This window comes from Candoia aspera, chromosome 1 (genome assembly GCF_035149785.1).
Source record: "Candoia aspera isolate rCanAsp1 chromosome 1, rCanAsp1.hap2, whole genome shotgun sequence".
NCBI lineage: Eukaryota > Metazoa > Chordata > Lepidosauria > Squamata > Boidae > Candoia > Candoia aspera.
In genome coordinates this window covers 334,663,172-334,679,335 of record NC_086153.1, presented here as the reverse complement: position 1 = coordinate 334,679,335, position 16,164 = coordinate 334,663,172, and the positions used below count along the sequence as shown (strand labels likewise).

At 43.8% G+C, this 16,164-nt stretch overlaps 1 protein-coding gene across 9 annotated transcripts in view; it reads left to right on the top strand.

The window, feature by feature from the left end:
• Nucleotides 1-10,778, top strand: part of GATAD2A (GATA zinc finger domain containing 2A) — a 91,247-nt gene extending 80,469 nt beyond the window's left edge. For 8 of the 9 annotated variants that reach the window (XM_063290824.1, XM_063290820.1, XM_063290822.1 and 5 more), the window contains 5 exons: nt 1,428-1,595; nt 3,091-3,373; nt 4,792-5,084; nt 5,736-5,919; nt 7,918-10,778. In XM_063290824.1, coding sequence (XP_063146894.1) covers nt 1,428-1,595; nt 3,091-3,373; nt 4,792-5,084; nt 5,736-5,919; nt 7,918-8,051 — 1,062 coding nt within the window. In that variant the 3' untranslated portion in view covers nt 8,052-10,778. The remainder of the gene's footprint in view (nt 1-1,427; nt 1,596-3,090; nt 3,374-4,791; nt 5,085-5,735; nt 5,920-7,917) is intronic. The other variant, XM_063290825.1, reaches the window with a different exon arrangement.
• The last annotated feature ends 5,386 nt before the right edge of the window (nt 10,779-16,164 follow it).

Sequence of the window (16,164 nt, the reverse complement as noted above, 5' to 3'; positions counted from 1 at the left end):
CATTCCATTTAGATACATTTAATAAATCATAACAGTTCCCTGATTTTCATTCAGTTCATTCCATTCTCATTCTGTGTAACAAAGAAGGCAAAAATTGTGTTTATGTGCAGCCATTTCTGCATCTTTTAACAAACATTCTACAGAGAATACCACATACTGCTCACAAGCTTTCTACCAGCGTATCTTAAAATTCCTCCATCCATTTTCCCGTTTTTATGATGCATTCTACAAAGTAGAAAAATTCGTCTCCTCCTCTAGTTTTTTGTCATTTGTGTATACATTGCCATCCCTGTCAAACACAACTACCTTGGACTTCGGTGCATTAATTTTCAGATCCATGCTCTGTCTAACATTTACTGCAAATAATTTGGGGTTTCAGTCAACAACATGGCATTGTCTGCATACAAAAGTACATACACATTCACATTCCCAACCAACACATATTTAACATTACACATCCTTGTCTTATCTCCTGCCCAGCGTTAAACCATTTGTTATTCTCACACCTGCTTTTCTTCCATTATACACTGCTTTTAAATTCCCCCAAACCTTTCTATAATTCAGGCCTATTCACTATATCCTATGCTTTTTCTAAAACAACAGATGTACGATAAAGATTCTTTCATGTATTTCTCAAGGCCCTGCTGAGGAGCAAAATCATGGTCTGTGTACGCGCACAGACATTACCCCATTAAATTCTCCACACATCTCAGATTTTACTAATTGTTGCTCATTCTCCTCTTTCAGTCAGAATTCTGCCAAAGACTTTCCCCTGGACTCGACCAACCAATTCCCCTGTAATTATTACACTCTTTCTGACTGCCTTTCCCTTGGTATGAGAGAATGATCATGGTAGGGCAAAATTTTAAAAATGGAAACAGTGTGAAAAGTTAAAGATGTAAAATTAAGGCTGAGCTTGATACCAATAGCCAGTTTGATCCCATTAAATATTTAATGTGTCGATGAAGGAGGAAGCCTAAGCCTCTGGAGCCTTTGCCCCCTGAAGTACTGAGTTGTAATATGACCTGCAGGGCAGTTTTCTCTCTTCCAAAATAAATGCAAATCATAGCGTGCTTATGAAGTTTATTCATGCAGGGCTATGTTGACTTATTTGATTATCTGACCAAAAAAAAAGGAAAGTGCTTCCTGCTGGAATGACTGATGCACCCTCAGTATCTTCTGACCCCTGTTATGAGAACAGAGCTAGAGTGTTGGCTTTGGGAGTATTCCTTTTTCTTGATTTTTTTTTTAACTAATAGTGTCCTCCTTACCCCTTCTGCATTGCTCCCATGGCATCTTGTTGTTACCATCCCACCCTTCCCTTCCCTCCTGCTTGGCCTTCATTCTCCACTCCCTTTTTCCTACCCTCCTCCCATCTTGTTCTGCCATGAATCCATCTATATCAGCCCATTTCTGTGTCTCCCCAGCAAATTCACAACATCCGCCCGCACTCCAGCTCGGGACCCCCTCCGCTGCTCCTAGCTCCACGAGCTTCCGTTCCCAGTGTGCAGATCCAGGGCCAGCGGATAATACAGCAGGGTCTCATCCGTGTTGCCAACGTCCCCAATGCGAGCCTTTTGGTCAACATCCCACAGGTAAGCAGGCAGCATTGGCCTCACTTCCTCTGATGCCATTCAGGGAGGATTAACGGTCCAATAGGAAGCATGCATGCCTTCCGAGTCTGTAGGGTCTTTTCATGACTCACTGCCCTAATTTTATCTCTTTCCTATTTTCTTTGGCTGGCGTGGGTCGGCAGGGGTGATTCTGCTGTGAATATGAGGGGCATCTCTCCCCACTCCTAGAAAACCCTTGTGGGGGAAGGGTTGGGGCTGCAGCAATGAAATACAAGAGTGCTTTCTGAGAGATTGATGTTCCTTTTCTGGGAAGCACAGCGTGTTTTTCATAAATCCGCCAAGCTGCCCCAAATTAACTAAAATCCACTGAAACTATCTCTGTGTTCTGAATTTTAGTTCAACACATGAAATATTTTAATGTGTGAATCACCTTAGGAGATTTTTTTAGCATGTACTGAAAGTTACAAAAATGCTGTATTTTTCTAATCAAGGAGGGCGAGTGTAAATCAATAACTAACCTAAAATTGCAGTGACTAGGTTCTTTTTGAAGCACGTCACTTTCCTATAGCGAATACCCTGTTTCTATAGAGACAGGGTATTCTTGATGTTAAGACACTGTAAAAGTAAGCTTTTTGTCAGATACAAGAATCCGTGTGAGCTTCCCTCGTTTTTTTTTTATTTGTGGGGAAAGTACCCTTCAGCTTGGGAGATAACTATGTTATTCATAGGCACAGATTAGGTTTATATTCCTGGTTATTCCATGTAAAGAATCTTATGAAGCAGGTGCTTTCCTTGGTCAGAATAGATGGTACAGGACTGGTTGATCAAATAGTTAGACCTTGAAGAAATAACTTGTATTTCTAGCAGAGTTTAAGGAGTAAAAGTGCCTTAATCCTGGGGTTTGCAAACTACAACCCGTGGGCCAAATCTAGCCCACTGCCTCTATTTGTACAGCCCACTAGCTAAGAACAGATGGGCAGCTGGCAGATTGCTAGGCCTGAGCTTCAGCCAAATTCCCAGAGTGAAGGCCAGGGGTGGGGCATCCTGGGTGGTGGCCTATCAGCAGACTCCTTGCTGGAGGCCTGCACCATTCAACAGCTGCCACGTTACTTGGTCTTCAGACCTGCCAGCCACAGAGGCGGAAGAGGGGCGGGGTCTGCCCTTTTACTGAAAAAGTCTCGGACCCCTGTCTTAAGCTTGTGCAAGGGGTAAGACTCACATTTAGCCCCATAAATAGTGGACTGAAGTTTGTGGCCCTGCCCAGTCCAGGAGCGCTTTGGGGGCAATGGAAAAGGTGGAGGAGTCCCACGCAGATGATTCTGAAATAGCCAGATTTGCTGTGAGGTGATTTTCCATTCATCACTGAGTCCCTGCTGGCACACAGGAATTCCCAGGTTTTGTTTCGTCCACTGAGAGGTCTCCAACCTTAGGCATAGATCTCGGCTTTCTTTGGAGTAGACCATGGTGAGATTGGACGGTTATAAGAAACACGTTTCTCCCTCATTTGGTTTCCCAGGCCTCCCCAACTTCATTGAAAGGGGCAGCTGGGACGTCCGCCCAGGTGAATGCTTCTACTGCCACCAGCGTTGCTTCCATTGTCAACTCTAATGACTCTCCTGCCAGTCGGCAAGCAGCTGCCAAGTTGGCATTGCGGAAGCAGCTGGAGAAGACCCTGCTGGAAATTCCTCCACCGAAGCCGCCAGCTCCTGAAATGAACTTCCTGCCCAGCGCAGCTAATAATGAGTTCATCTACCTGGTTGGGTTGGAGGAAGTGGTGCAGAACCTACTAGAAGCTCAAGGTGAGGAGGAGCTGTTAAGTGGCCAAATGTTGAAGCCTGCCTTTTTCAGACTTAGAACTCTGGGAGTTGTAGTCTTAGTACTGTTGGAGGCCACCTAGAGAGACACAGAACTGAGGTTTACATTGCTTGCAGTCAGCTCTTGCTGGACTTAGCTTCCCATCATGCTTGATTTTTAGCCATGCTGAGTAGAGGTGATAGGACTTGCCGACCAACAGCATCTCCAGGGATTGTAGGCTGGGAAAAGCAGTTTTAAGAATATCTTAACATTCTGCTCTCAATAAAGCCAGGGTTTGCAACTCCATTGCCTAATGCAAACTGGGTGATACACATACATAACTTCAGGGAGCGGGTGGGGCATAGTTTTGTTATTGGCTGTTTAAATATTAGTTGGTATGTTGCTGTTATATCCCACCTTTCCTTTTAGGGGTTTAAGGCAGTGTACCTAACAGAACCTCCTCCAATTATATACCCATAACAACCCTGTGAGGTAGGCTGGGCTGAAAAATAACAACCAGCTCACGGCCACCCACTAAGTGTCCATGCTGAGGATGGGCTTGAATCTAGATCTCCTTGATCTTGGTCCGCTCCCCTAACCACTACACCACACTATTGATACGAGGTATGAAGTCGCATTGAAGTCTTACCTTGCCACCCCTTTTCTGCTTTTGCATGCAGACCATCGCAGGTTCAGTCTACGGCACCTCCAGGTAGCAGAGTTGAGAGAAGCTCCTCTCTGTCCAAGAGCCGCTGCTGTTTAGAGTACGTGGGAACCTGCTTTTTGGTTTAAATCAGTTCATGCCCATTCTCCATTCTTCAGTAAGAGATGTCAAAGTGACAGGTACCAAGGATGGGGCTGTTTCAGCCGTAGCCCAGAGACATGGAGTGATCTCCACCAGGAAATACGTCCATCGTGCTGAACTCTTTAAAATATAAACCTCAAGCTGTCTTCGATTTGGGGCACCGTTTCATTAACCAATGGGTTGGAAATAGGTGGTGGTTCACCTTAAGAAGGAAATGTGGTCTGAGTCGGTGGGCTTTCTGTGTTATTTTTGGCGGGATATCTTTTTAGGCTTGCAGTGGTGTTCTTAAGAGCCACCGAGAAACCCTTGGTAACTAGGCTGTGAGGCTACCCTGCCTGCTGAGTTGTGGGGACCAGCCCCCTTTGCTGTTCTAGAGCTTTGCCAGTCTCTGCTGCCTGCCTCGCCTCTGCCCTTCCCAGCTAACTCCCAACCTCCTTAGCCTGGCTCCCATCCATTGCACTGATGAACTGGCTAGAGGAACAAGAAGAGGACCGTCATGCTCACTCTTAACTCCTTCCACTTCTTGCTTGCTTTTTCCTGGCAGCTTTAAACTCTCTTAATCCTGGTGCTCTTCCCAGGGGTCAGAAGCCCAGGCTGACCCTTCTGTGTCTCACGCAGGTAAAGTCTCTGCCAGCCCCTCCTCGCAGGAGCCCTACACGTGCGTCCAGTGCAAGACGGACTTCACCTGCCGCTGGAGGGAGGAGAAGGGCGGCTCCATCATGTGTGAGACCTGCATGTCCTCCAATCAGAAGAAGGCGCTCAAGGCCGAGCACACTAGCCGGCTGAAGGCCGCCTTTGTCAAGGCCTTGCAGCAGGAGCAGGAGATCGAACAGCGGATATTGCAACAGGCCGCCTCCCCGATTCAGAGCAAGCCAGAACAGATAGCCCAGCAGCATCATTCGCTCAAGCAGGTGGGCGTCTCCTGTGGATTTGGGGACACACAGATACGTTTTATTTACATATTTATATTTGCCTAGGTATGTGTGGATGAGTGAATCTACAACAGAGCTGCACCACTTGAACCTCCTAGCGTTTTCCGAAAGTTGGCACTAAAATAATTTAGAACATAACAGGAGGGAGGTGATTAAAAACATGGATACATATTCCTGTATTTATTTAATGTAATTTTTGTTCTGGGTCTGTGGGGGAGGTACAGCTCCCCACCACATCATCCTAAAAGCATGTTGAATCCCCACCCCGCCCACCGGCCCCAAGTTTCATGTCCACATCCTAGACCAGTGTTTCTCAACCTCGGCAACTTTAAGGCGGGTGGACTTCAACTCCCAGAATCCTGTGACATAAACTACAACGTATGCAGCAGACACGCAGGTGACTGCCGAAAGGCAGGAACTGGGAACTTGCAAATGACAGGAGCACAGCCGATTCACCTTTTTCCTGCGTGGACCTGGGAAGCAAAGGACGCCGGAGGGATGGGGTTCCTGAAACTGCAAGATGTTTTTGCAGTTTCTCTGTGATCCAAGAATGTGACTCTGCACTGGCCTCCTTTCCAGCCCTTGAGCCTCATGGCTTCTTCTCTCTTCCTTGTCTTGGTGATTGCCCAGGCTTCCAGCCAGCTGCCCCGAAGTGCCAGCACCCCTCGTGGAGTCTTGCATGCATTTAGCCAGTCGCCCAAGTTGCAGAACGCCTCCGGTGTGGCCGTACTTGGTGGCAGGCAAGGTAAGCGTGCTCAGAGACCCATCGGCAAAGGAGGTGCTTACACTTGGAAGAAGACACCAGTCAACGCAGGTAGATGACTCGCTCTCGAGACTTCTTGTCTTTATCGTCGCTGGCCGCACTCCCTTGTCCGGCCAGCATTCTTTCTGAAAGAAAAAAAAAGAATCTCTGGGTGAAAAGGGTGTTTCTATTTATTTCTCTCCCTTTCTTTTCGGTCATTCACTGTTGCAAAGCGATGTTGGTATGCTAAGGCTTCCCTCCACTGTTGTGCGATATTATAAGCATTCTGAGCAACCCCATGACTTCCTTGAAATGGGAGGTTGGGAATCCCAGTGTGGTGGCTCTCCTATGGCTACTGCCTGGCATTTCTAAAACTCTAAAATCTTGGTCCGTTTAATTTATACTGTTTACTTTAAAAAAAAAAAAAATCTTACGTCCAGCAGTTGCATGTTTTTATCAAGAGGCAGGCCGCCTTACTGTGGCAGCTATCATTTGACACCAAGATTTTCTTTTGTTAATGGAAATCACGTTACGTATCAGTAGCCTGAATGCAGAAGGAAGTTCCCTTCTGGTGCTTTCTGAACAGTGCTGTGTCTGTAGCAGAAATGGATCCAGCCACAACTGAAACTCCAGTTGTTGAACTGCAGCTGCCGTCGGCCTAAGCCATCCTAGTAAACACTCCAGTGTGATGGGAGTTCTGGTCTGCCGGTTCCCCAGCCTTTCTAGCTTGGAGGGCTACCCCAGCAGTAAAGTTCTGCTAAGTGCTACGCATCTGGTCTCTGGGCCTTGTTCCCTCATTAAAGGGATCTTTCCCACACCTCCCTTTCAGCCCTTCTTCTTTTTCTGCTAAAAGTCAGGCACAACTTAGTTTTTGTTTAATTATCCCTCCCTTCCTCCTCGTCCTCTTTTAGAATCTCCTAGTTAGCATACGGCATAAATAAAACCAGCAGTGTCTAAGTAAAAAGGACAGAAACTGAAACATTAAAAAATGAAGGCTAAAAGGGGGAAGGAGAGGAGAAGACATTTAATATAGTTCTGCCAAGCAGCAAGAGTTTCCAATTGGGCTTAAGCAAACCAGTTGTTTTAGCAGTCTCAGGTGAGATGTTCGGTGGAGGGTGGGGTGGCTCTTACTACCACAGAGCCCACCCTGGGGTGGTTTGATGAATTCCCCTCTCTTAGTTTGAGACGTGGGGAGGGTATTTGAAGACACCATTGCTTTGAGGAGTATCTCACTCAGGTTTCATTATTCTTGTTGTCGTTACTTAAATTTATTGTCTGAAGTCCTCTGTAAATGGGAGTTCTATATTTTCAGAGTTTTAATGGTGGGACTTAGACAGGCTTTAAAGAGACAAATGGTCCCCATCCCTACCCTTCACCCCAAAATATGGCCTGAAATCAGTGTTTGGAGCTCATTTGGAGGCAATTGAGGATGGGGACAGTTTGCCTCCCACTCGCATTTCCATCCTTAATTAATGGGGGAGGACCAAAAAGCGTACTGCCAACATTTGACCATTTTGCCACCAGAATGGTGAGGGCATGGGGCCTACAGACAGGGCCATAGATAGATACAAGGAGGCCTTGCAAGAACGCATCCCATTATGTCCTCAGCAGCCTCCTGCTCAAAACTTCCTGCCTGCCAGCTGGCCAGCCAGCAGTCATTCACTATGTCTTCTACCTCTCCTTCCAGCTGACTTTCAGTGTTATATGCAGCAGTGACAGAATGTGCTTGGTGCTCATGGGTCTGTTTTTGCTTTGGGCTTTTCTTCATCTGTGTGTGTATATCCGTAGATTAATTGTATTGTACTTTTGCAAACCTTAAGATTTCCCCAAGCACACTTATCACCCTTATTCTATTCAGTATGCCTTTTCCCGACCTGGCTGTTTCCCAATGCTATTGGGAATGCAGTTCCCGTGGGAGAATTCTAAGACACGGCCATCTTGATACACCTGGGCAAGGCCAGTAAAGGAAGTGACCCTAGATGTATACTGTCAAGTGTGCTATTAGAGGGGGAAATCAGTCTCTTCCTTGAGAGTTAATTTCCCTGCACCCTTTGTCTTCCCTCTTTCCAGGCGGGACACTGAACTTCGTTAACCCTAGTCTCACCGTGCACAAAACCTCCTCCTCGGCCGTAGATCGCCAGCGTGAATATCTCTTGGATATGATTCCTCCACGGTCCATCCCTCAATCCGCCACATGGAAATAACGCAGGAACCTCCGCCCCAAGTGGAAGACTTCAATTTTTCTATTTCATCTTCTGGTTTTTTTTTTCCTTCCCACCCCTTTTGATTCTGCCATCCTTTCCCCCGAAACCCCTCCACGCAGTGGAAAAGCCGCTTTCAAGTCTAACTGGATCTGCCCGTGGAGTTTGCCGGAAGGCTTTTTTATTTTTTACCTTTTTTTGCCAGCCCCATCGGGGGCCACTTTGCTTCCTGCTGGATAGAAAGGACACTCAAAAGGGTGGTAATGAACGTTAGGCTACCAAATCCTTGCAACTTTTTTTTTTTTTTTTGGCTGATGGTTGAGGCCATCTCTGAGGAGGATCTCAATTTAATATTATTATTTTCTCTGTGTATTTTGTCTCTTTAGTTTGGGGTTTTTTTTTTTTGATCAGCACTAGTATGGAACAAGGAATTGTGCAAGAGACCCATGCGCAGTTGCTTCTGGTCTCAGTCCCTTCCCTCCTTACGTCCCTTCTCTCTTTTTAGTTACCATAGCTGAATTTTCCTTTGGTTGATCGTACAATGATCGAGGATGTGCTCCACCCATTCACAGAAAGCAGAAGTGGGACCTGGCACCAGTGGAAAAAAATCAGGAAAGGTGGAATGGTTTCCTCATGGCCTTGTCTTCTCTAAACCCCAATGTAGTTCCCAAGGAGGCTGTATTCTAAAGGATAACAGGAGGGGTTTGGTGTTTGTTTTGTTTTGTTTTTAAACCAGTAATAACTTATATTACGAGCAAATGCAAACAGACCTGCCACCGCCAGAGAAATGGAGCAACTGAACACAGGGCGTGCATCTTTTTGTTTCTGTTTTTTTTTTTTTAATAAATAAATAGAATCTTGTTTCAGACAGATATTCTGCCCTGGATATTTGATGGTTTAAAGAATTACTGGACAGTTTATATAAAAACAGCTCTATTGAATCTCTTCAATCTGAACAGAATGAACAGTTTTTTAAAAAAAAAAAAATAAGAAAAAATAGTCTGATGCTCCCAAAGAGAAAAGGGAGCGGTGTGGAGATGAATATTTTTTTTTCTTACAAAAAGCAACATCTTGATTGAATCTCCCTCCCCCTTTTCATTTTTTTTAGGAAGGTTTTTACTTGGCTATCTAAGAACAGTGTGCAATTTAGTTATGTGGAGCAGAAGGGACCAGAGAAGTGATCAGTTTTGTGTTTCAAAAAAGAAATAAATAAAAACAACACCATGAGACAGAGTCCACATCTCTCTTGCTACCAGTTGTTGTGGGGGAAAAATGGCCTTCACATAGGTGAACAGTTATAGATCTGGTGTCCTCCATGTGTGTTGGACTTAGCTCCCATAATTCCCAGTGAGGAGTTCAGGTAGAGGGTGCCTGGTCCAGAGAAAAACAGGGTCTCTGGCTTACAAGCACAATATGGGTGCAAAAAGCTGTTGCCTCTGGTGTGTTCAATCCCATCCCTAGAAATGTAATTCCCCTTTGCTAGTAGCATCTCGACTAACATTTGCTTTAAATCGCAGTTTCCCCTCCCATGGCGCCCCCCCCCCGCCGAATTCAGTTAAATATGGAAGAATCATCAGTTTTGTTCTTCCCCTTCTATTCCGTTCTCTTATTTTTGTTGTAGAGGCAGAAGTACAGACTTTCTATAACTATTCATAATAGCATATTGGTACTAGATCTAGTACTGATATAAGAGTTCATTGCAAAAAAATTATATATAAATAAATGCATATATATATAAATATATATATATAAATATATATATAAGACTATATAAAGCGGGGTGGGAGGGGATTAATACTGTGCAGTCAAACCTTTTTGGGGCTGGGGTCTGGTATTTTGTTAGCTACAAGTGAGATACCTAATTAAAGAACAGACCTAGAAAACAATGTTGCTGTATCAGGGAGGGCTCCCTTTTCAATTATGGCGCTTGCATTGTAATAAAAAATTCCTTCTAATTCCCCCTTTTTCCTTTTCTGTAAGCATGAGTATTTAGATTTAATGTTTTACAGTCTGGTGGATAACAAGCATATAGGGTTTTTTTTTCTGTTCAAAGGTCTTCAAACTGAATTCTAGTTGGTTTGTCAATGTTTGTGGTGGGGTCTGCTTTTGTTTGAGCACCAAAGCTATTGCGTTACTCTGCACCCTCACCTCTGTTTGAATTTAGTGGGCTTTAAATGCATTCTGATTGATTTTTCACCCAAAGTTAGGATACCCTAATACCATTTTTCTCTTGCACTTGAGTTCCGTGTAGAATTTTATGCCAGTATAAAGAATTGGAGTTCCAGTCTCCTAAAGGACCCATATCATTTCCAGATAACCCCAAGTTTTCCCTAACTGGTCAAATAGATTTGAAACTGGTTTGAAGCTGTGGTGTAGATATACTTTTAAATTTCTCTGGCATTTTCACAGTGACATCATCAGTCTGCCTCAGACCTGATGCGAATCAGCGTTTGCATTTCTGTAATTCCGGCCCTGCTTTTTGTGTAGGAGCTGGGTTACTTAAAAATCAGGAAGAGTGGGTTTGCCCTTGTGAAGTGTAAGTTGGAGCAATTTGACCAACAGTTGTGGACCTGGAAAAAAGGAGAGGCGGGGGTGGGGTGGGGGACAAAATCTCTGTTTCCAAAAGCCATTTCCTTTTAATAAGGTGAAAAACCCAGCCATGTCAGAAAACTCTTTTGATCGGGTTGGAAATTTTGGAGGTCCAGAAAAATAAATCTTAACTTGAAGTAACTCCTGTGTTGGATCTTTTAAGCCTTGAGTTGAACTGCACCAGACTTTGATACGCCATCCCTTTGGGGATTATATTTTAAATATCACTAAAGTAGGTGTCAAAAGGTGATCAAGGTATTCTGGAAAACAAGGAAGGAATAATCTTCTGGGATGACTCCTAAGAAAAAGACGTTGATGTTCATTAAACTTTGAGGAAACTTCAAATACAGCTGAACACTCTAAGCAAAGCTTTCTGATGTTCCCTCTTGTGCATTAACAAAGGTAAATAAGAAAGTGGTGATCAACTCCACTTGGCATCGTTTCTTCTGATTCTTCCTCACCTGCGTTTCATCTACCTGATAGCAAGAGAAACATTAATACAGGTAGTCCTCGTTTAACTACCACAATTGGGACCGGAATTTTGGTTGCTAAGCAAAGCGGTCATTAAGCAAATCCAACCCAATTTTACGACCTTTCTGTGGCAGTTGTTAAGTGAACCACTGTGGGTGTTAAGCAAACCATGTGGTTGTTAAGGGAATCACACAGTTCCCCATTGATTTTGCTTGCCAGAAGCCAGCTGGGAAGGTTGAAAATGGCAATTACATGACCACGGGATGCTGCGACGGTCGTAAATGCAAAACAGTTGCCAAGCACTCCAAATTGTGATTATGTGACCACGGGGATGCTGCAGCAGTCATAAGTGTGAAAACTGGTTGTAAGTCCTTTTTTTAACACTGTTGTAAGTCTGAACCATCACTAAACAAATGGTTGTTAAGTGAGGACTACCTGTACAGTTTTGCTGTGGACACACGTATGTTTGTGCATACCTGCCTAGGAATTGACTAAGATGGAAAGTAGCAAATAGGGGTTTCTGAAGGGTCATAATAAATACGCTGCAACTGCATCAAAGATCAATGTCACTGGGGCACAATTGCACTCCAAGGATGAGAAGCCTGTATGCTTTAAAGCACCCTTTCTCATCTGAAATAGTTTTATGGTTTTAACCTTGTGAGCTGCTCAGAATTGTGCTCGAAGATGGGCAGCCATATACTTCTTTTAAACAAACAAGCATCTTTTTTTAACTTCATGTGCCATGCAGTGCCAGCACTCGCAGCAGCAGACATTTTAACGTGCCGCGACTCAGCTGCTGGCCTAAAACATGGATTCTATAGGTTGGAAGTGAAGCGTGCTGTGAAGTTTCCGTATTTTTCCCTGTGACCTGGAAATTATTTCAAAGGTTCCTCCAAGGTTTAAAAAAAAAAAAAAAGTGAGAAAGCCTGCTTTAGAGTTGTATATGTGAAAGAACAGGAAAGAATTTTTTGTTGCAGAGTCATGCAGTCTTCGCAATGTCTGGTGTTAGATGCTACATTGTTAGTGATTGAGATTTAGATAAATTTTGTTTTTTCCTGTTTGCTGATGGCATTCAATAAGGCATTTTAATCTTGGCATCTCCCACCACAGTCAAAAGTATAGACCAGTGTTTCTCGACCTTGGCAACTTGAAGACGTGTGGACTTCAACGCCCAGAACTCCTCAGCCACCATGCTGGCTGGGGAATTCTGGGAGTTGAAGTCCACACGTCTTCAAGTTGCCACGGTTGAGAAACACTGGTATAGATGTTAATATAGTAAAATAAGACTGTTATACTTGACATAACTGAGATGACTGCCAAAAGTTCAATTGTTTTTACAAAAATTGAACAGATTAATGGAGCAGGAAAATCTGTGAGTGTTGTTAGCCATCGTAGCTAAGCTGAACCTCCATAGACAGACAGTATATCTCTAAGTGTTGGAGGTCAGGATCAAAAAATATGCCTGTTGCCTTCCAAGTCATATCCTGAATTTTGGCCCTTACAGATTCTTAGAAGTTACATCTTCCTAATGTCCAATTTTTTTAAAATATTAATTTTAAGAGTGCTTCTGCTCTGTAAATGTTCTTTTTAGTAGCTGATTGCTTCAAATTGGAGATTAAACAGCTGGAAACCACACAGATTAATAGGACAAAAGCAACAATGTTTACCCGTTTTTATTTTATAGTTGCAAAGGCTCAGTTTTTAAGCAAATGGGAGTGTGATGGATGGATCCTGGGTCAACCTTGTTCCAGTCTGCTGGCCTATTGCTCTCATAACCATTGCTGTTAGCCCTATGAGGTTGACCAGACTAGGAAACCAAAGTTAGGAATGCTACTGTTATTACAAGGTTACAGTAACAGAATCTTGAGAGCCAGTTTGGTCTAGTGGTTAAGGCAACAGGCTAGAAACCAGGAGACCGAGAGTTCTAGTCCCCCCTTGGGCCAGTCCCTCTCTCTCAGCCCTAAGAAGGAGGCAATGGCAAACTGCATCTGAAAAACCTTGCCAAGAAAACTGCAGGGACTTGTCCAGGCAGTCTCCAAGGATTGAACATGGATTTTTAACAATTGGCATGGATTGAACGGGTTTTTTTTAAATCTTGCAAGTCTTAATGCGTCTCCCTCCTCCCTGCCTTTATCCTAAGCAGAAATCATCATCCTAAACAGAAGGCTGAAATGGACTTCTTTTATGTCTAAAACAGTATCTAGCCAATACAGTGTATGCTATGTGAGGATTATGGATGTTGCAGTATGACGTGTCTGGAGAGGAAAAGTTACCGTCAATTTTAATTGCTAGCATTTCTTTGTTAGCCTCGTCCTAGAAAGCTGATGCCAAACAGCTCTGGCTCTGCATTTCTGTGGAGCACGTGGCAGGGGTCTCCTCTTGCCCCTTTCAAGGTATATTGGAGACCGGGCATGACATGAAATGTAGCTCCGGTTTTGAGAAAGGCAGTGGGGGGGGGGATTTGAGCACTTCACAGCTCATGAATGTGAGGCTGGGGCTATCCCATGAGGATTTCTCCAGTTCCTAAACCAAGGGAGTTTATGTTGACAGATAACGCTAGAGAACAGTGTTTCTCAACCATGGCAACTTTTAAGATGTATGGACTTCAACTCCCAGAATTCCCCAGCCAGCAAGGGGATGGCTGGGGAATTCTGGGAGTTGAAGTCCATACATCTTAAAGTTGCCTTGGTTGAGAAACACTGCTATAGAAACTGTAGTAAACATCTAGTATGCAGTAGGTGCAAAAGGTGGCAGAATAGCTGATGCTCTGCTAAACCAGGAAGGAAGGAAGGACCATGCGCACTCATTACTGTTGACAATCACTTCCTAGTTTATTCACTTCTTTGGCTGACAACTGCTGCTACAGAACCGAAAGAGGCCACTTAAGGCACTGCACAGTGCTAAACCATTCCCAAGAGGCAGTTGTCCAGCTTTGAGCTTGAACGTATCCAGGGTAGGGAAACTCACTCCCTCGCTGAATCGATGGGTCCAGTACTGATCTCTTGTTAGGAAGCTGCGCCTACATTCAGTTGCAATCTGCTTCACTGTAATTTAAAACGATGCTTTTGTGTCCTGCCCTCTAGGATAATACAGAACCCAATGTTTAATTCGACTTATATACCACCTTTATTTTAAACAACTCAAGCCGCTGAACATAACGCTCCCTCCTCCTATTTTCCCCACAGCAACAACAACATGAGCTGGGTTGAGCTGAGAGAGAGTGACTAGCCCAAGGTCACCCAGCTGGCTGTGGCTGCTTTTGTGACATCTTTCCTGGTATTTGAAGTGCATTACCATATATCCTGTTTCTCCTCATAAGACTTGTTCCAGATCCCCAAATATCCTTGCTGTTCTTCGTATCTGTTCCAGTTTGGATATTTAAACACGTGATACCCAGCAGGGCTGTCTGTAGCAATATACATAAAAAAAGGCAATGGAGCTTCAGTTGCATGGCTGGGGCTGCCATCTTGACTTTTTTGCCCTCCTCTCAGACAACCCTTGGTACCTAGAACTGGATGCAAGACTCGAGGTGGGCTCTGATCAGTGCGGAATGGAATGATTCCTTCTTGTGATTTGGAAACCATCTTATGTTAGTGGCAAAAGGTGGACTGAGAGATGCCATCGCATCCGTGCCAAAACTGTTCAGTGCAAAAGTGGCTGCAGGATTAGAAAAGTATGGGAAGATAAGGAACAACAGATTTGCCGCCCATCCCTGGCCAGACAAAAAACAATTGTACAGTTACTATCTAGTGTGAAAAGATTGGCCCAACTAAAGGCTGGGTTGGCGAGCCTTCCAGTTTCTAGGGTTAAGCAGTCAGTAGATTGATGCCTACCATTTTAAATACTTTCCATGCCTCCAGAGAGGCACGTTTTCCTTGCCTTTTAACATCACAGCTGCTTCTGCAGCCTTAATGAGCCATAAACAAGTTAACTACATTTTAGTACAGTGCCTTGCGCAAACTCAGACTGTGTATAGTTACTTTATAGTTCAGTATAGCATAGCATAGCAGTTGCTGTGAATAAGATCAGAAGCGCCGCTTTATATCTTTTTCAATATCTTTTTTCTACTTTTTTTTTCATCTTCCTCTTTTTCTTTCTTGCACTTTTAGCTTTTCCTTTTGTCTCTTTCTTGTTCTACTTTAGTTGGTGGTATTGTTAAAAATGTCAATAAAAATCATTAAAAATTGTATTTATACGGCCCACACAGTTACTTTGTGAGTGGAGTGACCGCAGAAGTTGAAGAAACAACCCCCAAATTCAGTCATTGGTGTCTCCTATTTGGACTAGGAATGCTCAGGTTCTGGAAGACTGAGGCCAGCCAGCGGCTTTATCTGTACAAGTTCAGCCGTAAAATACCATTTACAAATGCTTCAGTAGCTATGTTATAGACAGAGTATGTCTTAAGCTAAACCATATTAAGCAATAATAATCTTATTAAGTAAAATCGTATTAGGCAATATTTAAACTTAGAAGATTGTGTGAACATGGCCACTGTTTTATAAACATGGTTTAGAGCAGCGTTTTTCAAACTTGGCAACTTCAAGATGTGTGGACTTCAACTCCCATGATGGCTGGCTGGGGAATTCTGGGAGTTGAAGTCCACACATCTTGAAGTTGCCAAGTTTGAAAAACACTGTGTTGTATAATCCTAGCCAATATTGTTAGTACTGAGCAAAGTGGGTGGTCTAGCTCAGCAGCCTGGTTTACACAATACTTTCAGGACTATTTCCATAACCCTGACTGAATAAATCACTATTAAGTAGATTCACATCACATCATGAAAACCAAACCAAATCAGTTTCATATTGTGCAAATTTATGAAATGTATAAACTGCCTTAATCTCAAGAGCTGTAGCCAGTGAGACTGCACATTGGGGCTTGTAAACCATAGTTGATGGCTGGATTTGCAGGCTAAATCAATTGTTTATTTAATAAACCACAGATTAGTAAGTGTCAGTCCACTGGAGGCACGAATGATCAGGTTCAAATAGTATCTGGAGAAGGCTGTAATGCTGGGAAAGGTGGAAGAAAAATGAAGAGGGCGACCAGCAGCAAG